Source organism: Sporothrix brasiliensis, assembly GCF_000820605.1.
Source record: "Sporothrix brasiliensis 5110 chromosome Unknown Cont20, whole genome shotgun sequence".
Taxonomy (NCBI): Eukaryota; Fungi; Ascomycota; class Sordariomycetes; order Ophiostomatales; family Ophiostomataceae; genus Sporothrix; species Sporothrix brasiliensis.
In genome coordinates, this window is record NW_024467139.1 from 6,323,155 (window position 1) to 6,346,248 (window position 23,094).

The window sequence follows — 23,094 nt, forward strand, 5'->3', positions numbered from 1 at the left end:
ATGTCCCAGCTGTCTGGAGGCGGCAACAGAGACTCTCGGACACCATCGCCTCCCACAACAAACAACGTCGACACCTTTACGAACATTAGCAACGCCTTCAACACGCGAAAGCCCGAGCAGACACAGACACCACCTCAGAACCAATCCGCCGCACCAACAGAGCCGTTCCCCGACGTCACATTACCCACGTCTCCGACCCGCGGCGGAGAGGATGGCCTTGGCGCACTAGGCAACGACTCACAATTTACGCCAGGCCCCGGCCGTCAACGGAGCTCATCGCGACCCTTGTCTATGATTCAGACCTATCAGCCGCACGTCATGGATACCAACGACACAATCCCCGAGCTGCAGCCCGTCTTCACGCTCCTCAATAGCCATGCCAACAAGCTATACCAGGAGGGCTATTTTCTCAAGTTGGACGACCAGAACTCTCGTACGACAACCTCTCCTAAGAAAAAGAAAAAGAAAAAGAACAGAAAAACGTATAAACACTGTGTTTCGAGTACCAACTAACACCTGCTTCTTTAGAGGGCCGCCCGAACCCGGATAGAAACTGGACCGAATGCTTCGCTCAACTCGTCGGCACCGTGCTGTCTCTATGGGACGCCGCCGAACTTGACACGGCAGGCGAAGACGGCGAGGTGTTACCCAAATTCATTAATTTGACAGACGCCGCAATCAAAGTGGTGCGTCATACACCCATCAGCCGCTACTCGGCTACGACGGTGACGCAGGTGACGCGAGTTGTAACGTTAAACTAACCGTTTTGTCCAGATCGACTCCCTCCCGACACGATCGCCAAACGAGCAGCCCCTGCAACATGTTCTCAGCGTCTCTACAGCCGGCCGCAACCGCTACCTCTTCCACTTCAACTCCCACCACTCCATGATCCAATGGACCTCGGGCATCCGCCTCGCCATGTTCGAACACTCGACTCTGCAGGAGGCCTACACCGGTGCCCTTATCGCTGGCAAGGGCAAGTTGCTCAACAACATCAACCTGATCATGAGCCGTTCCAAAGTCACCACTGAAGAGTGGGTACGTGTGCGCTTCGGAGCCGGTGTCCCATGGCGCCGGTGCTGGTGCGTCATCTCGCCCCCGGACGAGAAGGAGGTCCTGAAGCTGCAAAAGGAAATGAAAAAACGCTCCGTCTACGATCGCTCGCACGCGCCGCAACTCAAGGGCGACATCAAGTTCTACGACAAACGCGTCGAGGGCAAGAAGCAGAAGAAGGCCAAGCCCATTGCCACCGTCTCTAACGCCTACTCTGCCTATGCAATCTACCCGCAATCCAAGGCCCTCATCGACGCCTCCTCCCTCATTAAGCTTGAAGGCACCATCACCATTCACTCGGATCCGGTCTCAACGACGGAAGGCTTTGTGTTCATGATGCCCGAGGTGCGGCCCATGGTTAGTGGCTTCGAAATGCTGCTGCGCGCTCTCTTCCCCATCTGGGATACCTTTTGCTTGTACGGTCGCCCACAGCGCCTCGTGGCCAGTACTCTGGACTCTCGATCCCTCATGTTTGCCATGCCTAAGCACCGCCGCTACGGCTACTTGGAGATTATGGACGTTTCTACCCTCGTTTTGACCGACGGCAGTGGTGCCTGGACCGAGCGGGAGTGGCGCAAACGCCTCAAGGACCTGACCGCTAGGCGCCTGGCTGCCATGGACGAGAGCGCCAGTAGTGGCTTTGAGAGCGAGCGCACATCGAACCGTAGCAGCAAGCGCCTCAGCTTCGGACCTGGTGCCGCTGCCATTCCCATGAGCAACAGCGCCGGTGTGCTGGACGAGCGCGGCGCCCCGGCCCCGCGCGCCCGAGTTAACTTTGCCGACGAAGGCGACTCTCTACGGCCGGGCCGGACGGCCGCGTTTGCACAGAGCTCGAGCAACCGCACCGATTCCGCACCTCCCGCTTCAGAGCGCCAGCGAATCCCCTCGTCCATGGCGCAGGCAGCGACTATTGCCCATGCGCGCAACAACTCGGACATGGGCGGGGGTGCACCGGACAACAGCCAACGCCCGTATAGCGGTCAGCCGGCAGCGTTCTATGACCCGACCATCACCAGCGGCGGGCCCGGTGGTGCTGGCGGTGCTGGCGGTGCTGGCGGCTACTACCCGTCCGGCGCCTCACCCACACCACACGCCCGTGGCTACGTCAATGAACTGGCCACGACCCCGGAGCGTGTTAGCTCCGAGGACGATGTCTCCTCGTCTCGTAACGTGACGCCTCCGCGCGACCTCGGCGACATGCAGCGGAACCTCCAGACCCCCGAGCCTGTGTTCACACCGCCGGCCGCGCAACACCTGCCCTCGTCTCGTCCGGCAGCTACGCCCTTCCACTCGGCCGAGCTGCGCAGAGCCAACAGTCGTCTGTCTAGCTCCACCCTAGCGCACATCGTCAAGGCGAGTGCCGTATCCAACGAGTCCTGGCCCATGCCCGACAACCAAGAGCACAGGCCCGTCAGCCAGGGCAGCGGTACGAGCCGGGCCGTCGGTGGCCAGTCTGGCACCAAGCTGCCGACCTCCGTATCCGGCCCGTCATTAGGCCAGCCCAGCCCCAACTATTCACAAGGCCAATGGGGTCAAGGCCTGGTTCCTTCCAGCAATGCACCACACCCGACCTCCTATTCGAAGTCCCCTCTCAACCAAGCACAGAACATCCTTGCTCCAGCATTTGATGGCACAAATGAACCCCTTTCCCAACCCGCAGGTTCGGGTTCCAAGCCGATTGGTGGTCCTCAGCCTCAAGTGCCCCCGCACGCTGACCACTTGCCAACTCACATGCACGGCGCCGAATCTGGCCGCCAGGTGCTTCTAGCTCAAGGTCCTAACCCTCCCATCCCCTCTCCAAACTCCCTTCCCTCCCAACCCCAAGTATCCCAAGCATCTCAAGAGGCTACTGCCTCTTCCTCCGGGCCACAACCCGAGCGGCTGCGGACGCCTCCGCCGAATGCCGGTCGAGCTTCCATTCCTGGGGCTCCTGCGTTATCGCCGATTAAAACGTCCCCCTCTATCATAAGGAAACCCGTTCCTTCGAAAGCTGACACCGTGCAGAGGTATAAGGCGTCGGCAGCTTCCGAGCCGCAGTCGGCCATTTCAAGCGCAGGAAGCCTGCAGGATTACTATATCGATGAAGCAGCTCTTGCCAAGGTCCAGCTCGCCGACAACATCTCCACCAACGCCAACGAGTCGCCCACTCGGCAGGAGGTCGTCCGCCAAGATACCAAGCGCAGTGAAGCCAGCAGCCGCTACGACGACGCGTCGTCGACGACCACGCCTGACTATGCCAGTACCCACGAGTCTGTGCGGACACGGGAATCCGTGGATCGCCCCCGTGCCGGCGTCCTGCGCACAGTCGGCGAGGCCGCTCCACCACCACCGCCCCCCCACGAAGCCCTCGATATCCCCGAAGTCAACTTTGGTCCCACCTACAATTATGCCTCTGCCAACATCCCGCGCAACAAGACACCGACTCCGCTGGGTGCCGGTAACTCGACGAACCAGCCGTCGAATTCATTTTCACACTCTCCCGGAACGAATGCAGCTATGTCCGGTCCAGCCAAACTCCGCAAGAGCCCGGGGCAGGCCCAGGGCCACAAGTCGCGTCCCTCCGAAACCAGCCATTATCGCCAGGAATCGGATGACACTCTCCGCCGCCGCAGTGTTGCCTGGCAGCCCGGCAGCACCATGGTTGGCACGACTGCTAATGCCAATGGTGATGGACGTGCTAGTTCTATGACCCCGGAGCAGTTTGTGCTTCAGCGCGCCCAGGCCGCCCAAAGCTCGACCCCCCCTTATCCGCTACACCAGAGAAACCCGTCAAACAACTCGCTACTCAACTTGCGGAAGAATACGCCGCCACCGGCCATGCGACGGACCTCCAGCTTCGACATGCTTACCAGCGCCGTACCGAACCCCCCGTACCAGCAGCAGCAGCGACCCAGCTCACAAGGCGCCATGACGGCTCTTGGCAGCCATGCACGCGACAGCTCCATGGATGTCGGAGCCCACTTGTCGGCCCGTGAACAAGAACATCTGGCCCGCATGACAGGCGCACCTCTGATCAATGTCGTAGGCAACTCCCGCAACAGCCAGCAGCCTGCTGGTGGTCCTGGACTTGTCGGCGCCATTGCCGCTCGCGAGCGCGAAAAGCAGCAGATGAAGGAGGGTGTCAGCTCCCAGGCCGTGCAATACGCAATCAACCAACGCCAGCAGCTGCAGTTCCAGCAGCAGCAGGTGGCGCACCAACAGTACTACCTCCAGCAGCAGCTCCAGCAGCAGCAGCAGCAGCAACAGCAGCAACAACAACAGCAGCAGTACGCCCAAATGTACGGCACGCCTAGCCCTCAAGGCGCTACCAGTGGATACGGCGGCTACCAGCTTCCGCCGGGTCACGGCCCGCCGCAACGCCGGTTGTCACCGCAGCAAATGGCCACCGCCCAAACCAACACCTATGTGCCCCAGCAAGGGTATTCCCAAGGCAGCATACCGGGCGGCTGGCCAATGACCTCGCCGCAGATCCAGCAGCATCCTCGGCAGCAACAGGGCTACTTTTCGCAAAGCCAACACGCGCAGGGCCAGAACGCGCAGAGCCCGGCCGGGTTTGTCGGTACGCCGCGGTCCAGAACACCCGGTCCGTAACAAGCCGGGCAAGAAACTTTTTAGAGGGAACTGTCTCGCAACGACCCTCCACTTGCCATTTACTCTCATCTTTTTTATTTATCTTTGGCGTCTAGTTCCTCTACACATGTACTCTGCATTTGGTTTTCTTTTGTCATCCATGGTTTAGCCAACTTTAGGTATTCAGGGCACAGCTTGTTTTTTATGTCCTGTGGGTTTTGTCCATTGCCGCTCGTCACAGGGATGGACGACTGATTCTTTTCATGCAAAAAACTGACCTGCATATTCTTATGATTATTTCCAGGCGACTTTGTTCGTTTATCTTACTTTCCTTGTTTTCCTTTTTTTTTTTTTTCAGTCTGTCGCATGATAGAATTGCATACATAGAGTGAGTTACTACGGTGGCAATGCTATGCTTTTTATCATACCCTCCAAAAAGTATTTATTTATATGATTATGCACAATGCAAGTGATGGAGTTTTTTGATCCTGTAACCTTTTGCCAGGTGATTTCGATTTCGTTTTTGTCAAAAAAGAAAAAAAACTGAGAGCAGATTTTTTTTAAAAATGAATACAAAACTACCCGTGTAATGTTTTTTAATAATACTAAAATACGATATTAATCCAAACATGTGCACTGCAAACGTAAAAGAACCCTTTTACTACATAGAACAACTAAATAGGAAGATAAACATGTTCAAATGTCGCCAAACGCTCTCGACTGGAAAATGCTCGGCTTATGAATGCAACAGCCAAAGAAACCAACACGAAACCAACAAAAACACAATAAATGCAACCAAAAAAAGACCTTTGCTATCCACCCCTGGCCGAAATCCTACTTTCCCATCCTTCTTTGAGACGCTGACCATGTGCCGACCAATTTTTGTATTCTTTGCAAAGAAGAACAAACAAGAAAACAACACACCAACAAACCGTATCTTCAGATAACTTCAAAACGTGAGGTCAAACGACTGTAACTGACTACTGCCTGACCAGTCGTCCTCTGGGCGTCTGGGACGCGGTGGCCGACGGTGTGGGCGTAACGCTGCTGCTGCCACTGATGTACTTGCTGCTACTGGACCGGTCACCATCGCTGCCGTTGGTGGTGTTGTTCGTCACGTTACTCGATGTCGACACGAGCACCGTCGGTGCGCTGACGGGCGATGCGGCGAGGCGGGGCCGTTGCACGCGGATTTGCAAGCCACTTCCACCGCCGCCGCTACCACCAATGCTTCCCCAAGCAGCCAGAATTTCGGCACGCCGCTGCTCAAACTCGACCGACCGGAGGCGCTCCTGGTCGATACGCGCCACACGTTCAGCCATATCACGATCGGCTTCCACAAGACGGCGTCGGTGCTGCTCGCGGTGGGCCACATACTGCTCGGCGCGCGAGCAGGCTTTATCGAGGCGCTGGCTGGTGGGCTCGTCCACAAGACTGACGGCCGCTAGGGACGCGGGTACAAGAGACGCACGCGGTTTGGCAGAGCCGCCCCAGTTGCAGCGGAAGAGCAGCTCTGTGCGCAGTGGTTTGGCGGCAGAGGCAGTGTTCGGATCGACCATGTTGTACCAGACGATGACAAAGTCGCCATCGTATAGACGGGTCCAGTTTCGCGATGCGCTTCGCATGTTGCGTGGGTCAGACGAGTTGATGAGGGTGCCATTGACCATGATGCCCTGGCGGGCCTTGGTGGAGATGTAAAAGTGGTATCGACTGGCAATCTCGCCGGTCGCGTCCAGCGCCACCTCGCCCGCATCGTCCCGCCGTTCCCATGGCCGCAAGTCCGTCCACGGTTCGGACCCGGCACCGCCGTTGGCGTCACTCCGCCAGAGTAGTATCTTAAAGGCATACTTGGGCACCTTCAATTCATTCACTGGCAGAAACACCTGTGTGTTGTCTGGATGGCGGCCCCAGGTGGTGATCGATTCCGTGATGGGTACGGAGATGTTGGAGACGAAAGATGCGGCCGTGGATGTGAGTCGTGCTACGGGCGGGATTTGCTTGGTCACAACAGGCACAATAATTTGAGCTTGTGGCGTCGGTTGCAGATGCAGTTGCAGATGCGGTTGCAGGTAGAGTTGAGGTGATGCGGAGGGCTCGTGGGGCGGCGTAATGACTTGCTGGAGGGCGGCAGCCGTGGCTGGGCTGCTCGATGGCATAATGTTCTCCTTTTGGTCGATGGTGGCGTCATCGTCGATATCGATGCCACTGGAAACGGCCGTGTCAGAGATGTGCGACGTGGAACGGGAGCGCGACCGCGGCTCCGACCCGGACTCGGATCGACGGCCGGCAGCCGAAGAGACCGAAGGTGGGAAGTGCTTCATGGCCAAGTTCCAAAGTGGGCCCGGGCCGGGCCGAAACTCCTCACCACGCGCCTCGGCGGCATCTTCAAAGGCATTGAACTGCAACTGGGTCATTTCGGGGTACTGCAAGTGCCAGCTGGACTTGTCGTTGTGAGCCCAGTAGACAGACTTGGACACGGGCATGTCGATTTGGCGGCCGCCCTTGGGATAGCTGATCGGCTTCACAGCGGCATAGACGGCAGCGTCTTCGGCTGTGATGACATCGTTGTCGTCATCGTCCGATTGGACAGAGGCTTGCTCGCTGGTGGCGCCCGTGTTTGTGCCCGTGGCGACTAGGTTCAGGTCCGACGCAAATGCGGATTCCATATGGATGTCCGACTTGAGCCGCTTGATGGTGGGCTTGTCCTGTTTGTCCTGTTTGTCCTGTTTGTCCGTGGGGCGCGCGGCGCTGCTCTCAAATTCATCGCTGGTGTCGGGTGCCGGCTTACGCTTGCTGCTCGTAAAATCGGTGTTGGAGTGCTTGAAGTTGGATGCGGCGAGTGACTTCATGTTCAAGTTGCCGAGGATGGACTCGGCACCGCCCAGACTTTGCGAGGCCACGTCAAAGGTCAAGTTGTTCAGCTCGTCCACAGAGTGGCTCGTCTGGAAATGGTTCGACTGAGAGAGGGCTGCGGGGACATGGGCACTTCCATTCGAAGCACCGCCGGTACCACCGCCTGTACCACCACCTGCGCCACCACCTGCGCCACCACCACCCGAACCGCCATGGGTCGCTGATCTCGGCTGGGACCATTGATCTCCGGGTTGAAGTGGCGGCACCTGCTGTCGCTGGCGGGCCCGCTGTGTTAAGAAAGTATTATCCAGGTCGGAGCTGTTCGCCGAATCGGGGGAGTAGCCCCGTGGCTGCTGGATCGAGCCTCCCAGGTCCGACAGTGGCAGGTTCAGGCGGTCTTCGGGGATGACGCCAGAACTGCCAATGGCGCTAACGTTGACTTCGCCAAAAAGGCGCTGCTGTTGCTGCTGCTGCTGCTGCTGCTGTGTGCCCAGGTTCAGCAGGCCACGGATAGTAGTCGCATCGCCTACCTGACGACCGTCATCTTGTGAGCCGATTACACCATCCATGCCGTCGAGAATGTCATGGACCTGGCTTTCGCCCCCGACATAGTCGTCATCGTCGAGGATCTCGTCGTCGCTCAGTTCGCCCACCGCGTCCAGACGCGTGTCGGGCAACGGATCAGCGCCGTGACCATCGTTGAGACTGAGCTGCGATGCGCTCTGTTCAAGCGCCTCGGCCGACGCGTCGTCGATCCCGGTCAACCATGGGTGCCGTTGTAGAGCTTCAATGGTGGCGCGGTTTTCGGGCCGGTTCCGAAGCATAATGGAGAGGAAATGGATACAGGCCGGCGAGGCGTTGACGGCATGAAGAGGTTCTACGTCAATGGGTCGGGTCATGATCCATGCCAGCAGTTCTATGTAGGTTGTGCCCTGCTTGACTGGGAATGGTGGGCGGCCCGTGAGGCAGTAGAAGAGCACACCGCCAAGAGACCAAATGTCGACGGCGTGGTCGTACCGTTGACCCGGCGCCCGGGTCTTCTTACGCGGACGGTTGGTCCGGATGCCGTTCTCGTCGAACTCGGTAAACTCGCCGTAGACCTCGGGCGCACAGTAGAGGAGCGTGCCACAAAAGGTCTGCAAAAAGGTCTGCTCGTTGTCGACCATTTTGGACAGTCCAAAATCGGTGAGCTTGACGTTGAATGGCGCAAGCGAGTCAATCAGAATATTATCGGGCTTCACATCGCGGTGGGTGATGTTTTTGCGGTGCAGGTAGTCCAAGGCGTCAATGAGCTGTGTGGCCATTTCTCGGACGGCGGCCTCTGGGAGAGCGCCGCGGTTCGTGATAAGACTGCCGAGATCGCCCATGGGCACGTACTCCATGATGATGATAAAGAGCCGGTCGTCAAAATCAAAATGCTCGATATAACGAACAACATTAGGCTATGCAGTTAGGTCGTGCAACAAAACAAGGAATACAGCGAATACGAATACAAAGAAAAGAACAAAACATGCAACGTGGGAGCAAAGGAGGACAGAAGAGGACAAAGGAAGGGGCACATACATGTTGGATCTTTTGCATAATCTTCATCTCATTTTCCACCTTCTGGTCGAGGACACCATTCTTGACGAAGCGGCGCTTGTCGAGCTCCTTGGCGGCGTACGGCTTGCCGTCGAACTTGGAGGTCACCTTGTGGACGGTGGCGAAGGCGCCCTTGCCGATCTGGCCGACACGGTTGTAGCTGCTGGAGCCGTTCCATTCACGCGGCAAGCTCTCGGTGGACGCGGGCTCGAAGCGTGGTGGGGGCCGGCGGGCGGGTCCTGTCTGGGGAGGAGCTGGAAATAGGTTAACAATGCCGGCCGGTCCAGCGCCAATGATTTGGTGTCGTTGCGGCTGTGGTGGTGGATGCGTCGTACCAATGCTTTCGTCGCCGTCCGCGAGCATGGCGAGGCGCTCAAGGTAGGCGTGCAGGTTCCGCTGGTAGGCACTCTCGTACTGGCCCTCACGGCGGGGCACGCGGACAAGGAACTCGAGGTCGTGGGCGTCGTTCTGGAGCAGGATGGAGACCTTGGTACCGCTGTTAAGGGTGCGTTTGTTAGACATGCCGGGGCGGCGGTTCTTGAGCAGCACGTCGTCGACGGCGGTGCCGTTGGTGGACTGGTCTTGCAGCATGAGCACGCCGTGCTCGTTGATGTATATGCGGAAGTGGATGTTGCTGAGACGTCGCAGGGAGTCGTTGTTGAAGCAGACATCACACCGGTTGGGGTTGCGGCCAAAGGTGAAGCCCTGCACGGGGTCCTTGACCTTGGCGGACAGTCTCAGGACGAAGGCGGGGCCGTAGCCGGGGCCGGCGGGCGACAGGCCAAAGTTGCCGGCATAGTCTTCGTAGGCGTAGTCGACGTCGACGTTCTGGGCCTCTTCACGGCCGATAACGAAAGGAGAGCCCTCGCGGGCAAGGCGGGCGGCTTCGTTGCGGGCGTTGATCGAGTAGGGGAACAGGAGGCACACGATGTCGGCAATGTCCTCGTCGGTGAAGCCCGAGTTCTGCTTGCCTACCCGGCGTGGGTCGATGACATTCTGCGTGGCTATTGCAAGGTTAGTACTCTATTAAACATTCTAGACATGGCGAAAGCAGTTAGCCCTAGAGGAGACGGAGAGCCGAGTCTACCTGGCTGCGTTGGCTGGGACATTTCGCCGTCCATTTGGTCTGCAGCCTGCCCGCACGGCAGGCTCCCGGGAATCGTTGGTGGAGCAGTAGGTGCTTGGTAGAGGGACTCGGAGCCGAAGAGGCTTGTGATGGTCGGGTTCTTGTGCCCGGCTAGCAGCTGCGGCAACCCAGGCGGCCCCGGCGACCGGCTATAGCCTTGCCCATACAAGACAGACGAGGAGCTGCGGGGTCTTCCGTTGCCACGATCGTCGCGGTCTTTGCGGCCGTGCGTGTTGTCCGGCCTGTGCTGCCGTCGATCTCGTTGTTTGCTCTCCCAAAATGACAAATGCAGTTTTGGGATGTTGGAAAGCTAGGACCAGGCGGCGTCTGACAGAGCTCGGGTCAGGCCGACGTTTTGACGTTCGGTCGGGAGACGGGGCGAAAATAACGAGGAGAGGGAGGATTTGTCGTGGAGAGTGAAGAAAGCCAGGACTGGCCTCGAAATCCAGGAATGTCGAGGATATGGTCGTTTCGGTGAAGATGAGTGGCTGTCGAGGCACATTGGCTCGAGCGAGGAAAGGGCAAAGGACGGCCGGGGACAGGGGCCTGGGCCCCTCTGTTTGGAGGAAGGAGCGCAGGTGGGCAAAAACTACAACGTACGTCAGGGCCGTTGGACAGGCAATTGCAGTGCAGCATACAGCGGGGCAACCGCCAACCAACAGCTTCAAGAGGAAAGAACGGTGGGAGTTTGTACGTCGTGGACTTTGAAAATTTAATCAAAACAGAAGGAGCACTTGACAGGCTCACGTTGCACGGCGCGTGCTGCAAGGTGCACACGGAAGGTACGGAGCGACAGGAGTAACAAGGCACAGGGAAAGAGTGGTGTCGTGGTGAGAGCGTGGGTGGGTTGCAGTTTCCTCGGGTCGCGATCTTGCGGTCAGCAAGGAAAGCGCAGAACTGGGCCCAACGACTGGCTGCCGACGCACCAAAACTGTTTCTGAGGAGCCTAGCGGCTGCCAAGCTAGCGACGGTTTTAGGGGGATATCGGCGTAGACGTGTGCTATTTCATGTCCCGTAGCGCTGTATCTTAGTACCGTCCGTCCACTGGTGCTTAATCCAAGTCTTCCTGTTCCTGGGAGATCAGCCGCAGTGGGCTTGACGGTTGTGTTGTTGTCTTATTACCCGTGACGGATGCAGGTGGACAGGGCAGTTGACGGACAATTCATGGTTTAAATATGAGTCGAGAGAACGACCTCAGTAGATCTCATCCCGTGTGGCTGCCTATTTGAGGTGCATGCGCCCAATGTATTGGTTCCAGAGGGTGGTGGCCTCATTGCCTGCCTTTACTTACAGCGTCTCGTAGCGATCGTATTTCCCGCGGAAGCTTCCATGTGCTTCCGGTGGTGTGCACGCGACGTGCAGGCACACCTTTACGACGCCTTCGGGACGCCTTTTGGACGACGTCGCCTTTTGATTACGAAGGCTTTCAGTCACCTTCTGTCCCGTGATACCCACAACGTCGCCCGTGACCACATATCCAGCGCCCGACGTAGATGGACTTGCACATTTACGTTGTTTTATTCTTGGACAGAGTTGGAGCTTTTGGAGCTTGGCACATAAATGGGATGTCCGCTGGTATCAAATTCTAATGCAAGTATACTATTACAAGAGCCTAAACTGCCAAGACGTTAGGCCTACTCGTCGCTGGCCGCCTCTGCCGCTGCTGCAGGCGCGCTGCCGTCGCTGGCTGGCTGTGCCTTGTGCTTCCGTATCCGCTTCTTCTTCGGGGCGCCGTCGTCTGTGGTCTTGGGTTTGGCGGCCGCCGCTCCTGCGCCTGCGCCGGGGGCTGCCGTCTTCTTCTCCTTCTTCTTCTTCACCGACAGAGGGTTGGGTCCCTTGACGCCAAATGCCTTTTTCTTTTTCTTCTTCTCCTCGACAGGAGCCTGTGCATCCTTTTGTAGTTTGTCACTGTTGGCATCCTTGTCGTCGTCGTGCTCGTCGCCGTCGTCGCTGTCACCATCTTTGTTGTCCTCCTCGTCGCCCGCATCATCCCGCTTCCGCTTCGCGCCGGCCGACTTGCGCAGCTCGCTGCGGAACTTGGCGCGCTCGGCGCTGGCACCCACCTGGGCCGTCACCTCCGACATGGGCTCCATGATCATGACGCTGCGGTTGATGTAGATGAGCGGCACGCCCGAGACCGTGCGCATGTAGCGGCGGACGCTCTGGTCCTGCGTGGCGACGACGTAGCGGTGCTTGTTCTCGCCGCGGCCGTCCTTGTCGACGACGTGCGTCAAGCACTCGAGTGCCGAGAGCGCCTCTTCAAAGTCGTCCGGGCGGTGGCCGCAGCGGCGGCGCTCAAACGTCTTGGCGAGATCGATGGCGCGGTTAATACCAGGCTCTTTGGGCATGCTGTAGAGGTGGCGGATGCAGCACTGTGTGATCATGATTTTGACCTTGCCGTGCAGTGTTCGCTCGAGCCCGGCCTGGAGGTCCATTGTGAATCGTTCGGCATCGCGTACGAGGTCGCCGTCGACTGCAAATGCTAGTTAGCACGTCACGTCGTGGGAGGAGACGGCTCAATCGCTCGACTTACCCAGCACCTGGTAGGGCTCGCGGAAGCCATGGTGCAGCTGGTATTGCTGGACCAGCTTCTTGTACTGCTTTGACCGTTTCGCACGCATCTCGGTCGTGTATGGTGTTGGGGATTGAGGGAGGGCGGTCGCGCAGTAAAGGTCGTGACAGAGAGAATCTAGCGAGGCATTCGACAGCGTGCGACTCGAGGACGGTTTTCTGCGATAAGAGAAAAATCTCTTATCGGCGCATTGTCCTTCTGCTGGGACCCACATTTCCCATCTTGAGCCAATACAGCGAAACAAAACGGGAAGTGGGCTCGCCAAATGTTGCAACAGGCGGCTGAGGCGCTAAAACAGGCGAGGATCTGTCTTGGTTGTCGGCTTCTCTCAGACGGGCAGATGATGGCCTGGCCTAGAGGCCACAAGCCAAGTAAATGTGACCAAAATCTCACCTCCTAGGACGGAGTACCCCGAAAATAAAAATTACAAAGGGAAAAGGTGGAACGCCACTCAAAATACAGAATAAGGTACAGTAATAACCCCGAATCCGCCTTGCGGGCTTTTGTGCCAATTTCGGACGTCTCTTACGACTGCCGTGCAACGCTCCTGCCTCACTGTGGCACTCTCGTACAAAAGCCATTTCCTTGGAATTGGCGGGAAGTGACGACCGGCACTCGAGGTGAAGCTGAGAACGATTACTCGCCGGCCGTTGGTCGTTCTTTCCTTGGACAAGAACCTATTCCAGTTCGGGCAGGGGCCAGGCTTGTGACGTGCCGCAAGGAAGCGCCGATTGTACGCTAGAATCTGCCTTGAAAGCCGGCTTTTTTGGAGGGGGGGGGTCAAGAGCCTCTTTGAGTTTAATACTCTAATTAGTGGGTGCTGAGGTGGCATAGGTCTGGTCGCTCTTTCCAAAGCCGTAAAGGAGACTTACTTTGGACGTTCGTTTTCCTTATCGCTGGCCACACACAGCCCCCCTTGCACCTTCCCCTCAGAAAGCTTGTCTTGGCTCCCAAGTTCTGCTAGGCAGGCTCTTTCCGCCCTCAGCGTCGAGACGTTTCCAGGTTCCCTTTTGGGGCATGCGAGGTTACACTTGCAGTTTACAAATCCAACTGGGCGTCGCCTTCCCAATCGGCACCTCCTGCCTCCTTCTCGCGATGAGTAGTATTGTCTAACCATTTTGTTGGGCTTTTTGAGATTATTGGACTTCTCGGGATATCGACGACGACGACAACGGCGACGAACGCACGCACGCACGTTGCACATACACAGACTCACACACACACACACAGACACACACGCCCACACGCCATGCCGCGAAAGACAACAGGCTGCTGGACTTGCCGCGCGCGCAAGAAAAAGTGCGATGACGGCCAGCCCTCGTGCGATGCCTGCGCGATGCGGTCCATCACATGCTACGGCTACGGCGCGAAGCCGGCCTGGATGGACGGCGGCGACGAGGAGAAGGAGATGCTGCGCACCATGAAGCAGCGCGCCAAGGAGAGCTACAGCCAGCGGCGACGGGCACGCGCCATGCGCAGCGCGGGCCACGAGGCCATGCCGGCCATGACTGCGTCGACGTCGACAGCTTCGCCCGGAGGCATAATGAGCGAGGGCAGCGACAGCCCGGCGACGTTGACGACGACGACACTCAGCGGCGGCAGTAGTCGAGACCAGCAGCAGCAGCAGCAGCAGCCTCATCATCCCCAAGAAGGTCAACGTCACGATTTCGATCATGATGCATATCAAGATCAACACCAACGTCAACATCAACATCACCTGCATCAGCTGCATCAGCCGGATGGCCAACACGATATGCAGCTGGACGACCAATCGCCGCCTAATAATGACACCCAACGCGACTACCAGCATGTCCCCCATGCCCCTCACGACCATCACGACAATCACAACAATCCCGACCGTCATGGTCTTCATGCCTATGCACACAACACCCACAATCACCCGGGGCCTATGGAGCCTCACATGTCCTACACAGCCCATCCGTCATCTTATACCTCGCATCCGCAGCACCAACCGCTGCCGCCGCAACATCTCTGCGGTCTCCGCCAGTACGAGGACACACCATTGCCTGCCATCCTCGAGCCCACCAAAACACTGCCATACCAGCGGCCCCGATCACGGTCACCACCTCCACCTCCACCTCCGCCTCCGCCGCCCCGCCCGAGCGGCCGCTCCAGCTCCGACTTCCCCTACAGCGAAAAGGAGCTGTCGCATCTCATGTACTACTTTGACCACGTCTTCCCACGGCTGTGTCCGTTCTTCACCTATTCGGCCGGCGACAAGGGCCGCGGCTGGCTGCTGAGCCTGTTTCTGCGCACGAAGCCGTTGTGTGCAGCGGCCATCTGCATCAGCGCGTGCGACCAGGCGCAGTTTGTGCTGGGCCCGCTCAGCGACATTCCCGAGCGCACGAACCACGACCTGGAGATGCAGCACATTGAAATCGTCGTCGACCTGCGCAACCATCTTGCGCAGCTGTCCCAGCAGACCGGCGCCAGCCGCATGGCCGTGGCCGTCGAGGCTCTGGCGTGCGTGATGCACTTGATTTTATTTGAGGTATGTTTTTGCCCTAGAAAAATGAACTACATTGTTGTGCTCCCCGCTGACCCGTCCCAGCTCTGGATCCCACGGCACGGCGAAGTCAACGACTGGGTCATGCATCTGGACGCGGCGGCCGCGTTGCTGTCGTCCGTTGACTTGACCATGGTCAATGGCAGCAGCATCGCCTCTGACTCGCCCATGTCCATGTCCATGACCATGTCGACGCCGTCCGACAACAGTGGCGGCGGCATCAGCAGCAGCAGCAGCAGCAGCGCGGCCCACAACAACGACCGCTCCATCGAGTCGTTCTTCCCTGTCGAGTTCCTGTCGGACGGCGAGCTGTCGGCGTTCAAGTTCTTCCTGACGCAGTACACATACGGCTTTGTCGCGTCGGCCGTCGGGCACGAGCTGACGCCTCGGTCCTTCGAGTCGATTCAGCGCACGCATGCCATTTTCCACAACAACCAGTCCAAGATCCGCGACATGTTCGGCCTCGAGGACTGGGTCTTGACGACGATGCTGGACGTGGCCGTGCTCAAGGCCTGGAAGCAGCGCGAGCGCAGCGCCGGCACGCTCAGCCTGCGCGAGCTGACCCGCCGCGCCGACGTGCTCGAGGCACGCATCAGCCAGGGACTGGCGCACATGGCCGCGTCGGGGACGGCGGCCGCCATCCTGGCGTTGTCTGCCGAGGCGGCCAGTTCGTCGCTGGCATCGCCGTCCGAGGCCTCGGACGGCGCGCGTCGGCCGACGCGGCTGACGCGCGACGAACGGTCCTACATGGTCACATCGGCCTTCCTCCATGCCACCCTCTTGTTTCTACACGTTGTCGTGTCCGGCTTTTACCCGAACCTGCCCGAGATCCGCCGCGCCGTGCTCCAGACCATCGAGGCCCTCGAGTTTATGCGGGCCAACTGCGACAACAACATCCCCTCGTGGCCCTACTGCGTCGCGGGCTGCCTCGCTCTCGAGTCCGAATATCCACGCATCCGCGCGCTGTGTCCAGTGCCGAAAAAGGGCCACCACCCGCTGGTGCTGACCCAGTGGACGCTGGCCATCATTGAGCGGTGCTGGCAACTGCGCGCGGTGCAGGCCAATCGGACGGAGGAGACGGTGGACTGGGTCACGGCGATGAACGATTTGGGCACACGGCTGCTTCTTGTGTGAGGCGGACTCGGATCGGAGGACAGGAGGACAGGAGGATAACAATATATACCCCAACGGTGGAGGTGACGAGAAAGAACGTAGCAAATAATATTCTTATACACACTACAATACCTTTCATATGGCATCGACATACCCTTTTTGTGTGTCACATCTACGACTGAGCCAAGGCTGCCGAGAGCATTTCGACAAGAGCGAGAATCTTCTCCTCCTGGAAACGCCGACCGACGAGTTGAAGCCCAACGGGCGTGTTCTCCTGGACCTGTGGGTTGTCTATGCCTGTTAGTGCGTGCTCTGGTTCGGGATGGGGGCGTTTGATTAATCAGTCTTTGGAGGAATCGGTGGTCAGATCGTACACTCTTCATGGATGGCCTTGTCCAAGTCGTTGAGCGGCGTGTAGTCCTTTTCCACAACATCAATCGCCGGATCGACCCTCGTCACAGGGAACACGGCCGCTGTGTAGTCGAGCGTGTTCACCCAGGGCGTGTATCCTACTGCAGGGTTAGTCATTCTTAACTGTCTGAACGAGATGGAATCGAAATAGGAAAAACCAAGGAAAAGTCTTTCCCAACTCACCAACGTGGAAATTCTTGTTGTCCAGCTCAACGGCCGCGCCGGGCGCCACCGGCGCCAGGATCGCATCCACCGGCCGACCCGACTTGGTCAGCGCCGCCGTGCTGTTCCAGTAGTCCATGTAGTCGCGCCGGTACTGGAACAGCTCCAAGTTGCCGTCAAACAGCTGGTCCGCCGTCGTGGGCGCCTTTGGCGCCGTGCCGTACAGCTCCGCCACCCGCCACTGCAGAGGCTCGCCCGAGAGCCCTATGTGGTGGTGAATGTCGGTGCCGCCGTCCGCAATGAACGCTTGCATTGCCAGCTCCGTCGCCCGCGTGTGCGACGGCGGTGTCCACTCGATCGTCTGGTGACCCAGCGTCTCGATGAGCGCTTTCACGGTCGCAAACGCCCGCTTGACGGGTGGCGTCGGGGCCACTTGGTCGTCGCCCTCCCACAGGCCGAACGTGAGGACCTGGCCCAGCTCGGCGGCCGTCGCCGGCAACGCCGCGGCCAGGCTGTCGCGCCACGGCAGCTCGACGACGGCCGGGTCGTAGTGCCAGGGCTGCTGGGCCAGCACCGACTTGAGCACGAGCTTGAGCGTGGCGGCGCTGCCGGCCAGCGGGCCACAGACGGACGGAACGGAGTTTTGGCCGGGCATGCTGTTGGCGGCGCCCACATACGGCAGGCGGCCAAACGAGGGGCGGATGCCGTACAGACCATTAAACGCCGAGGGGATGCGGATGCTGCCGCCAATGTCCGTGCCAAACCCCACGGGGCTGCCCTTCATGGCCACGAGCGCGGCCTCGCCGCCCGAGCTGCCGCCGCAGCTCATCAGTCGGTTGTTGGGGTTGCGCGTGAAGCCGACAATGTGGTTCCAGGTCACGCCGCTCATGACGGTGTGCGGCAGGCTGGTCTTGCAAAAGGGCACGCCACCCAGCGCACGGATCTCGCGCACCAGCTCGCTCTCGACGACCTTTTCCTTCCCGGTGCCCTTCTTGCCCTCAAATGTTCCAATCCACCCGACGTAGCCCATGGTTGTCTCTACGCCGCGGACGTGGAACTGGTCCTTGAAGCTGACGGGCACACCGTGCAGCGGGCCCGAGGCTACGCCGCCGGAGGCGGCAAACTTGGCGTCGAGCAGCTTGGCCTCGGCAATGGCCTGGCTGAAGAAGATTTCATGAAGGCAGCTGGTCTGGACATTGGGTTAGAAGGGTTGACGTAAGGAGTGGCCAGTGTAAGCACGGAGAGACAGAGAGAGAGGGGGGAAAGGAGAGGGGAGGATATACCAGCTGATGGGCAATGGCGGCGCGGTGGCAAAAGGCCGTGACGACCTCGGTGGCCGTCCAGGTGCCCGAGGTGGTGTTGGACACAATCTGGGTGACGTCGGCCTCGGTCAACTCAACCTCGCGCGGCGAGAGGAACTGCTGAACGTAGGCACCGGTGACGTCCTTCTGGTCCTTCGGCGCGGGCAGCGGCTGGGGCAGGCGCCAGGCGACGGGGATCAGGTCCAGGACAGCTTGCCGCTTGGCAGCGGCCTTGTCTTGCCAGCTAGGTGCAATCGATCCCATGTTGAGTCACAGTAAAGGAAGCAGGAGAGAAAGCAGTTTGAAGTGGATGTGAAGAAGGACGAGTGTTGCGTGAGGAACTGAGGTGGAAGCACTCCGTTCGAAGACGAGGAACGTTGTTTTATATCCTTGGCGGTTGTCGCGGGGCTGGATGGCGAGGCCAAGGTTGAGGCCAAGGACGACGTGGACGACGAGGGGAGCGTTCCTGCAGTCGCCGCGGTGGTGGTCGTAGTCGGTGCGCTCATGGTAGTCGTTATCAACGTGTTCATGGCGGGTGTGGCCGGCGTCGATTCAGTCGCGGGATCCTCCATGTCCATATTTTCTGGGATTCGGCGCTTATGGGATGTAAATCGGCTTCCGAGATAAGAGCTGGATAAACAAGCTTGGCAAGAGCTTGGAAAGAGGGGCTCCGCGGAGGAGACGGTGACACTGACGGCGGGTAAGGAATATGCGAAGATGCGTCCGATATTCGAGTGAGGGGTCGGAGGTTGGGCAAGTGTTGAGCAAGTGTTGGTGACAGGACTGAACTATCTTTGATGATGGCGACGTCGGCAAATAAATGGGTTCTCGAGATAAGGACGACTGCCGTTGCATCCGTTTCAAAGTAGTCAAGGCTGAGAACAAACGAGTGAAAGTTTCCGAAAATAATGTGTGTTTCTTGTAGATACACGAAATATGCCGGGAGAGTCGTTAAGCTCGCGTTATGCTTCCCTTTCTTCTTTCAGCTTCCCCTGCGATTCGGACGAATAGGTGTTGCCGCACTTGGTGTTGAGACCCCTTTCTGTGCAGAATCGCACCTGTATTACCTCGCGCAGCCATCATCTTTCCGTGCATGGTCTTGGCTTTTGGGTTCTCGGTCGTCCCAAGTCGCCATAAGGCGCATTTCGTTGCGGCTGAGACCAACCGCGCCAATGTTGTCAGTGTCAGCCCGCACCATCATTCAGAAATGTGCAGAATTCTCCCAAGAACGTTTCAACAGCGGCAATGCCAACTGCGCCAAACCCAGGCAACCAAGTTCACAGGCGGCTCTCCAACAGCGGGAACAGCTCCCTTTAAGGTTTGCCAGGCGGCCCCACGCTGTGGCCCGCTAGCGAGCCGCTAGCCGCATGGAGACACCCGCATGTCGCTGCCCAATTGGCCCATTTGGCAACGGTCGACCTTTGATGTCGAACAAAATCAGAGATAAGGAAAGATGCCATAAACTGCAACGTCGGGGTCCGAAGACACGATCCGGGATAGTCGGGAATGCTGTCCCCCTCCTCCCGATGTACGGCGTGGGACTGCACATAGGAGGCCGGGCACACGTGTGTCAAAGATGCCGGCAGCTGTGGCGATCCTGGAACGCTGGTATCTGATATCTTTCAACGTTGGAAGCCAGAGACGGTGTCGTCACATCGCACCCTCACCTGGTTTCGCCAGAGATAACGAATGTGAAGAGAGGGGTTGTGTGGCCACCAAACCGTTATCATGAGTGCGACGAAACGAGAACGCGGAAATGCGGCAGCTTCTCGGGGAAGATGCCGATGCATCGATATGCTCTTCGGCCTTGTCTTTCGGTCGATTCCTTATCTTTGTAGATGAGAAGTATCCTGTTGTGAACGTCTTCCTTGTCCAACTATAAGACAGAATGGTCGCGAGACATCTGGTCCGGGGGATGAAAAAAAGAAACCACTGGAGATTTGTTAGACGTCGCAGAACACGCAGCGTCATCTTAATTATAGTCCTCTTCTACCTTACTTTTCCCGTCTCCTATTCAGCATTTCATTTCCCACCATGTCGAGTGCCACGTTTGGCAAGGAACTGCAGGTGCTGAGTCCAGGTGTGGGCTACGGCATCCTGGCGGGCATCGGTGCCGTCTTCACAATCGTCATGATCGCCACGACGCAGTTCCAGAACCGCTACTCCCAGTTCTCGACCAAGCAGTCGGAGGAGTTCAACACGGCGTCGCGCAGTGTCAAGCCGGGCCTGATCGTCGCTGGTATCGTCAGTTCGTGGACGTGGTCCGCCACGCTGCTGACCAGCTCAACGTTTGCGTACGCCTATGGCATCTCCGGCCCCATGTGGTATGCTGCACTGGGCACATCGCAGGTGTTGTTGTTCTCGATGCTGTCCCTCATGGTCAAGCGCGACCTGCCCGGCGCCCACACCTTTCCTGAGATCGTGCTCGCACGACACGGGCCCGTGGCGCATGCCATCTATCTGGTCTTTGGCTGGGCCACTAATATGTGTAAGTGGTGTGGCGTATGCACGTCGGCGTGTGGGTGTGTAAATATAGTACCGGTGCACGAGCCACTCCACAATTGTCGGATGTGCTGCGCGTGACAGGCTGTATGAATCATGCTGACTTATTTCCGGGTTCCAGTCGTCGGTGCCACCCTTGTGTTGGGTGGTGCTCAAGTCGTGGCTGGCCTGTCGGGTGTGAATGTCTATGCGGCCTGCTTTATTGTGAGTGTCTCCAACTGCGCACCTTGTTTCTCACCCCCCCCCTCAACTTCCCCACAGTTTTGATTTCTCCGCGGCTCGACCCGCGAACCGCGGCCATGTTATCTCTCCCAAACTGTCCACTTTATGGCCGGCTAAACGAGTGCAACCTCAACTCTAGATCCCCCTCGCCGTTGCCGCGTATGTCATCCAGGGTGGCCTGCGGAGCACGTTCGTTGCCGACTATATCCACACGGTCATCCTGTTTGTCGCCATCTTCATCTTCGCGTTTGCCTTGTATACGACCGATGAATATGTCGGCAGCCCCAGCCGTCTCCATGACCTTCTCACGGCCGCCGCGGAGGCCACGCCTCTGCCCAACAACAGGGACGGCTCGTGGCTGACGTTCCAGTCCAAGGGTGGTTTGACCTTTGCGGCGCTCATCTTTCTCGGCGGCTTCTCCACTGTCTGGCTCGACCAGGCGTACTGGCAGCGTGCGATTGCCTCGAAGCCGGAGACGAGCGTCAAGGCGTACCTTTTTGGTGGTGTACGTTTATGTTACGTCTGCCAAAGAATGACTTTGCTGCCTTTGAAAGTTCAACTAACCTGATACCGTTTTGTCCATCTCCAGCTCGCTTGGTATGGCATCCCGTACGGCTTTGCGACGGCCATGGGCCTCGGATGCGTCGCCATGACCAGTTCGCCGCGTTTCCCCACGTATCCCAACGCCCTCAATGCCGCCCAGGTCAACGGCGGCTTCAGCGCGCCGGCCACGGCCATTGCGCTGATGGGCAAGAACGGCGCGGCGCTCATGCTCCTGCTGCTCTTCATGGCCATCACCTCGGCCACGTCCGCCGAGCTCATCGCCGTGTCCTCGCTCTGGACGTTTGATGTCTATAAGCTGTACGTGAACAAGGGCGCCACCTCGTCCCAGCTGGTCGTCCAGGCCCACACCAGCATCATCGCCTATTCGCTCGTCCTCGCTACCTTTTGCTGCGGCCTCAACGCCAGCGGCATCAACATCACCTGGATTCTGACCCAGGGCGGCTGCATGATTGGCGGCGGCGGCATTCCTCTCGGCCTGATTTTGTTATGGCCCTCGCGTATGTCGACGCCTGCCGCCATTGGCGCGCCGCTCATCGCCATGCCGCTCGGCATCATGACGTGGCTGGTCACCACCTACCTGCGGGACGGCTCGATCAGCGTGATCACTACCGGCGACCTCACCAACAGCGTCGCCGGGAGTGCCACGACGTGCGGCACCGGTGCGGTTGTTGCCGTCGCGTTCTCGTACCTTTTCCCGTACAAGTACACCTCTAGCGACCCGGCGCACGTGGCCCGTTTGGAGAAGATTTGTGGTGTTGCCTCGCTTCAGGGTCAGGTCGTCACAGACGACGCCGAGGCGCGTGCGGAGATGGCCCTGGGCGACAAGGGCGAGAAGGGCGACACGGGTGGCGCAGGCAGCAAGGAGGAGACGTACGCTGTGGTGACCCCGATGGACGCAGTTGCAGCCACGGGCGTGATTGTCCAACAGACACCGCAGGCGGCGGCGGGTTCGGTCCCGGAGGCCACAGGCAACGAAATTGTCGACTTTCTTACAGCCAACCACATCGAGCCCCTCGACCTTGATCTGTACCACAAGGTGCGCCGTCTGGCCATCTGGTGCTGTGCCGTTTTCTTCGTCTTTGCCATGGTGTTGTTTCCGTTTGCCTTTTACGGCACTGGCTTCATCTTTACCAAAGCTGCGCTGACGGGATGGGTCGCCATCAGTATGACTTGGGTCTTCTTTAGTGCTATCGCATGCATCATCTGGCCGGTAGCAGAAAGCTGGAAGGACTTGTTCGGCATGTTCGGCATGTTCATCGACGACATGAAATCGCGGCGGACATGATGCTTGTGGCGTTGCTTGACAAATGGTTTGGCAGCTACACAGAGCGTGGTTTGAGTGAGAAAGCTGGGGGTTCAGATTTCCAGAATTAGAAGAGCATGGTACAAAGGTCCAAAATGCTATAACTAGAGGGTCCAACACCTTCTTGGTCTACGGACCAAGAGGTCGCAGAGTATAAGCATGAGACAAAAATATCCAAAGAAGCAAAAGAGAAGAACGCCTGACAAGAAACGCCGCGGGCTTTCGCCTTTCAAA

The 23,094-nt window shown here is 58.5% G+C and overlaps 6 protein-coding genes across 6 annotated transcripts; 3 read left to right on the top strand and 3 right to left on the bottom strand.

The window, feature by feature from the left end:
- SPBR_06353 (uncharacterized protein) lies at positions 1–4,644 on the top strand (the record flags this gene model as incomplete). The annotated part of the gene is made up of 4 exons (XM_040764610.1): positions 1–433; positions 529–746; positions 775–2,811; positions 3,058–4,644. 4 exons carry the CDS (start codon positions 1–3, stop codon positions 4,642–4,644), a joined length of 4,275 nt encoding a protein of 1,424 aa, XP_040617664.1.
- Positions 4,645–5,603: 959 nt separating this feature from the next.
- Positions 5,604–10,178, bottom strand: SPBR_06360 (serine/threonineeeee-protein kinase-like protein; the record flags this gene model as incomplete). The annotated part of the gene is made up of 3 exons (XM_040764617.1): positions 5,604–8,918; positions 9,040–10,061; positions 10,145–10,178. 3 exons carry the CDS (start codon positions 10,176–10,178, stop codon positions 5,604–5,606), a joined length of 4,371 nt encoding a protein of 1,456 aa, XP_040617665.1.
- A 1,639-nt stretch (positions 10,179–11,817) lies between these two features.
- On the bottom strand, positions 11,818–12,804 carry SPBR_07603 (U3 small nucleolar RNA-associated protein 23; the record flags this gene model as incomplete). The annotated part of the gene is made up of 2 exons (XM_040765857.1): positions 11,818–12,656; positions 12,717–12,804. The coding sequence occupies 2 exons, from the start codon at positions 12,802–12,804 to the stop codon at positions 11,818–11,820; spliced, it is 927 nt and encodes a 308-aa protein (XP_040617666.1).
- A 1,200-nt stretch (positions 12,805–14,004) lies between these two features.
- On the top strand, positions 14,005–16,416 carry SPBR_06691 (uncharacterized protein; the record flags this gene model as incomplete). The annotated part of the gene is made up of 2 exons (XM_040764947.1): positions 14,005–15,267; positions 15,328–16,416. 2 exons carry the CDS (start codon positions 14,005–14,007, stop codon positions 16,414–16,416), a joined length of 2,352 nt encoding a protein of 783 aa, XP_040617667.1.
- A 151-nt stretch (positions 16,417–16,567) lies between these two features.
- Positions 16,568–18,533, bottom strand: SPBR_06891 (amidase; the record flags this gene model as incomplete). The annotated part of the gene is made up of 4 exons (XM_040765147.1): positions 16,568–16,692; positions 16,770–16,904; positions 16,990–18,157; positions 18,252–18,533. 4 exons carry the CDS (start codon positions 18,531–18,533, stop codon positions 16,568–16,570), a joined length of 1,710 nt encoding a protein of 569 aa, XP_040617668.1.
- Positions 18,534–20,303: 1,770 nt separating this feature from the next.
- Positions 20,304–22,842, top strand: SPBR_06648 (solute symporter family transporter; the record flags this gene model as incomplete). Its single annotated transcript, XM_040764904.1, has 4 exons — positions 20,304–20,757; positions 20,893–20,975; positions 21,133–21,498; positions 21,583–22,842. The coding sequence occupies 4 exons, from the start codon at positions 20,304–20,306 to the stop codon at positions 22,840–22,842; spliced, it is 2,163 nt and encodes a 720-aa protein (XP_040617669.1).
- Between the last annotated feature and the right edge of the window lie 252 nt (positions 22,843–23,094).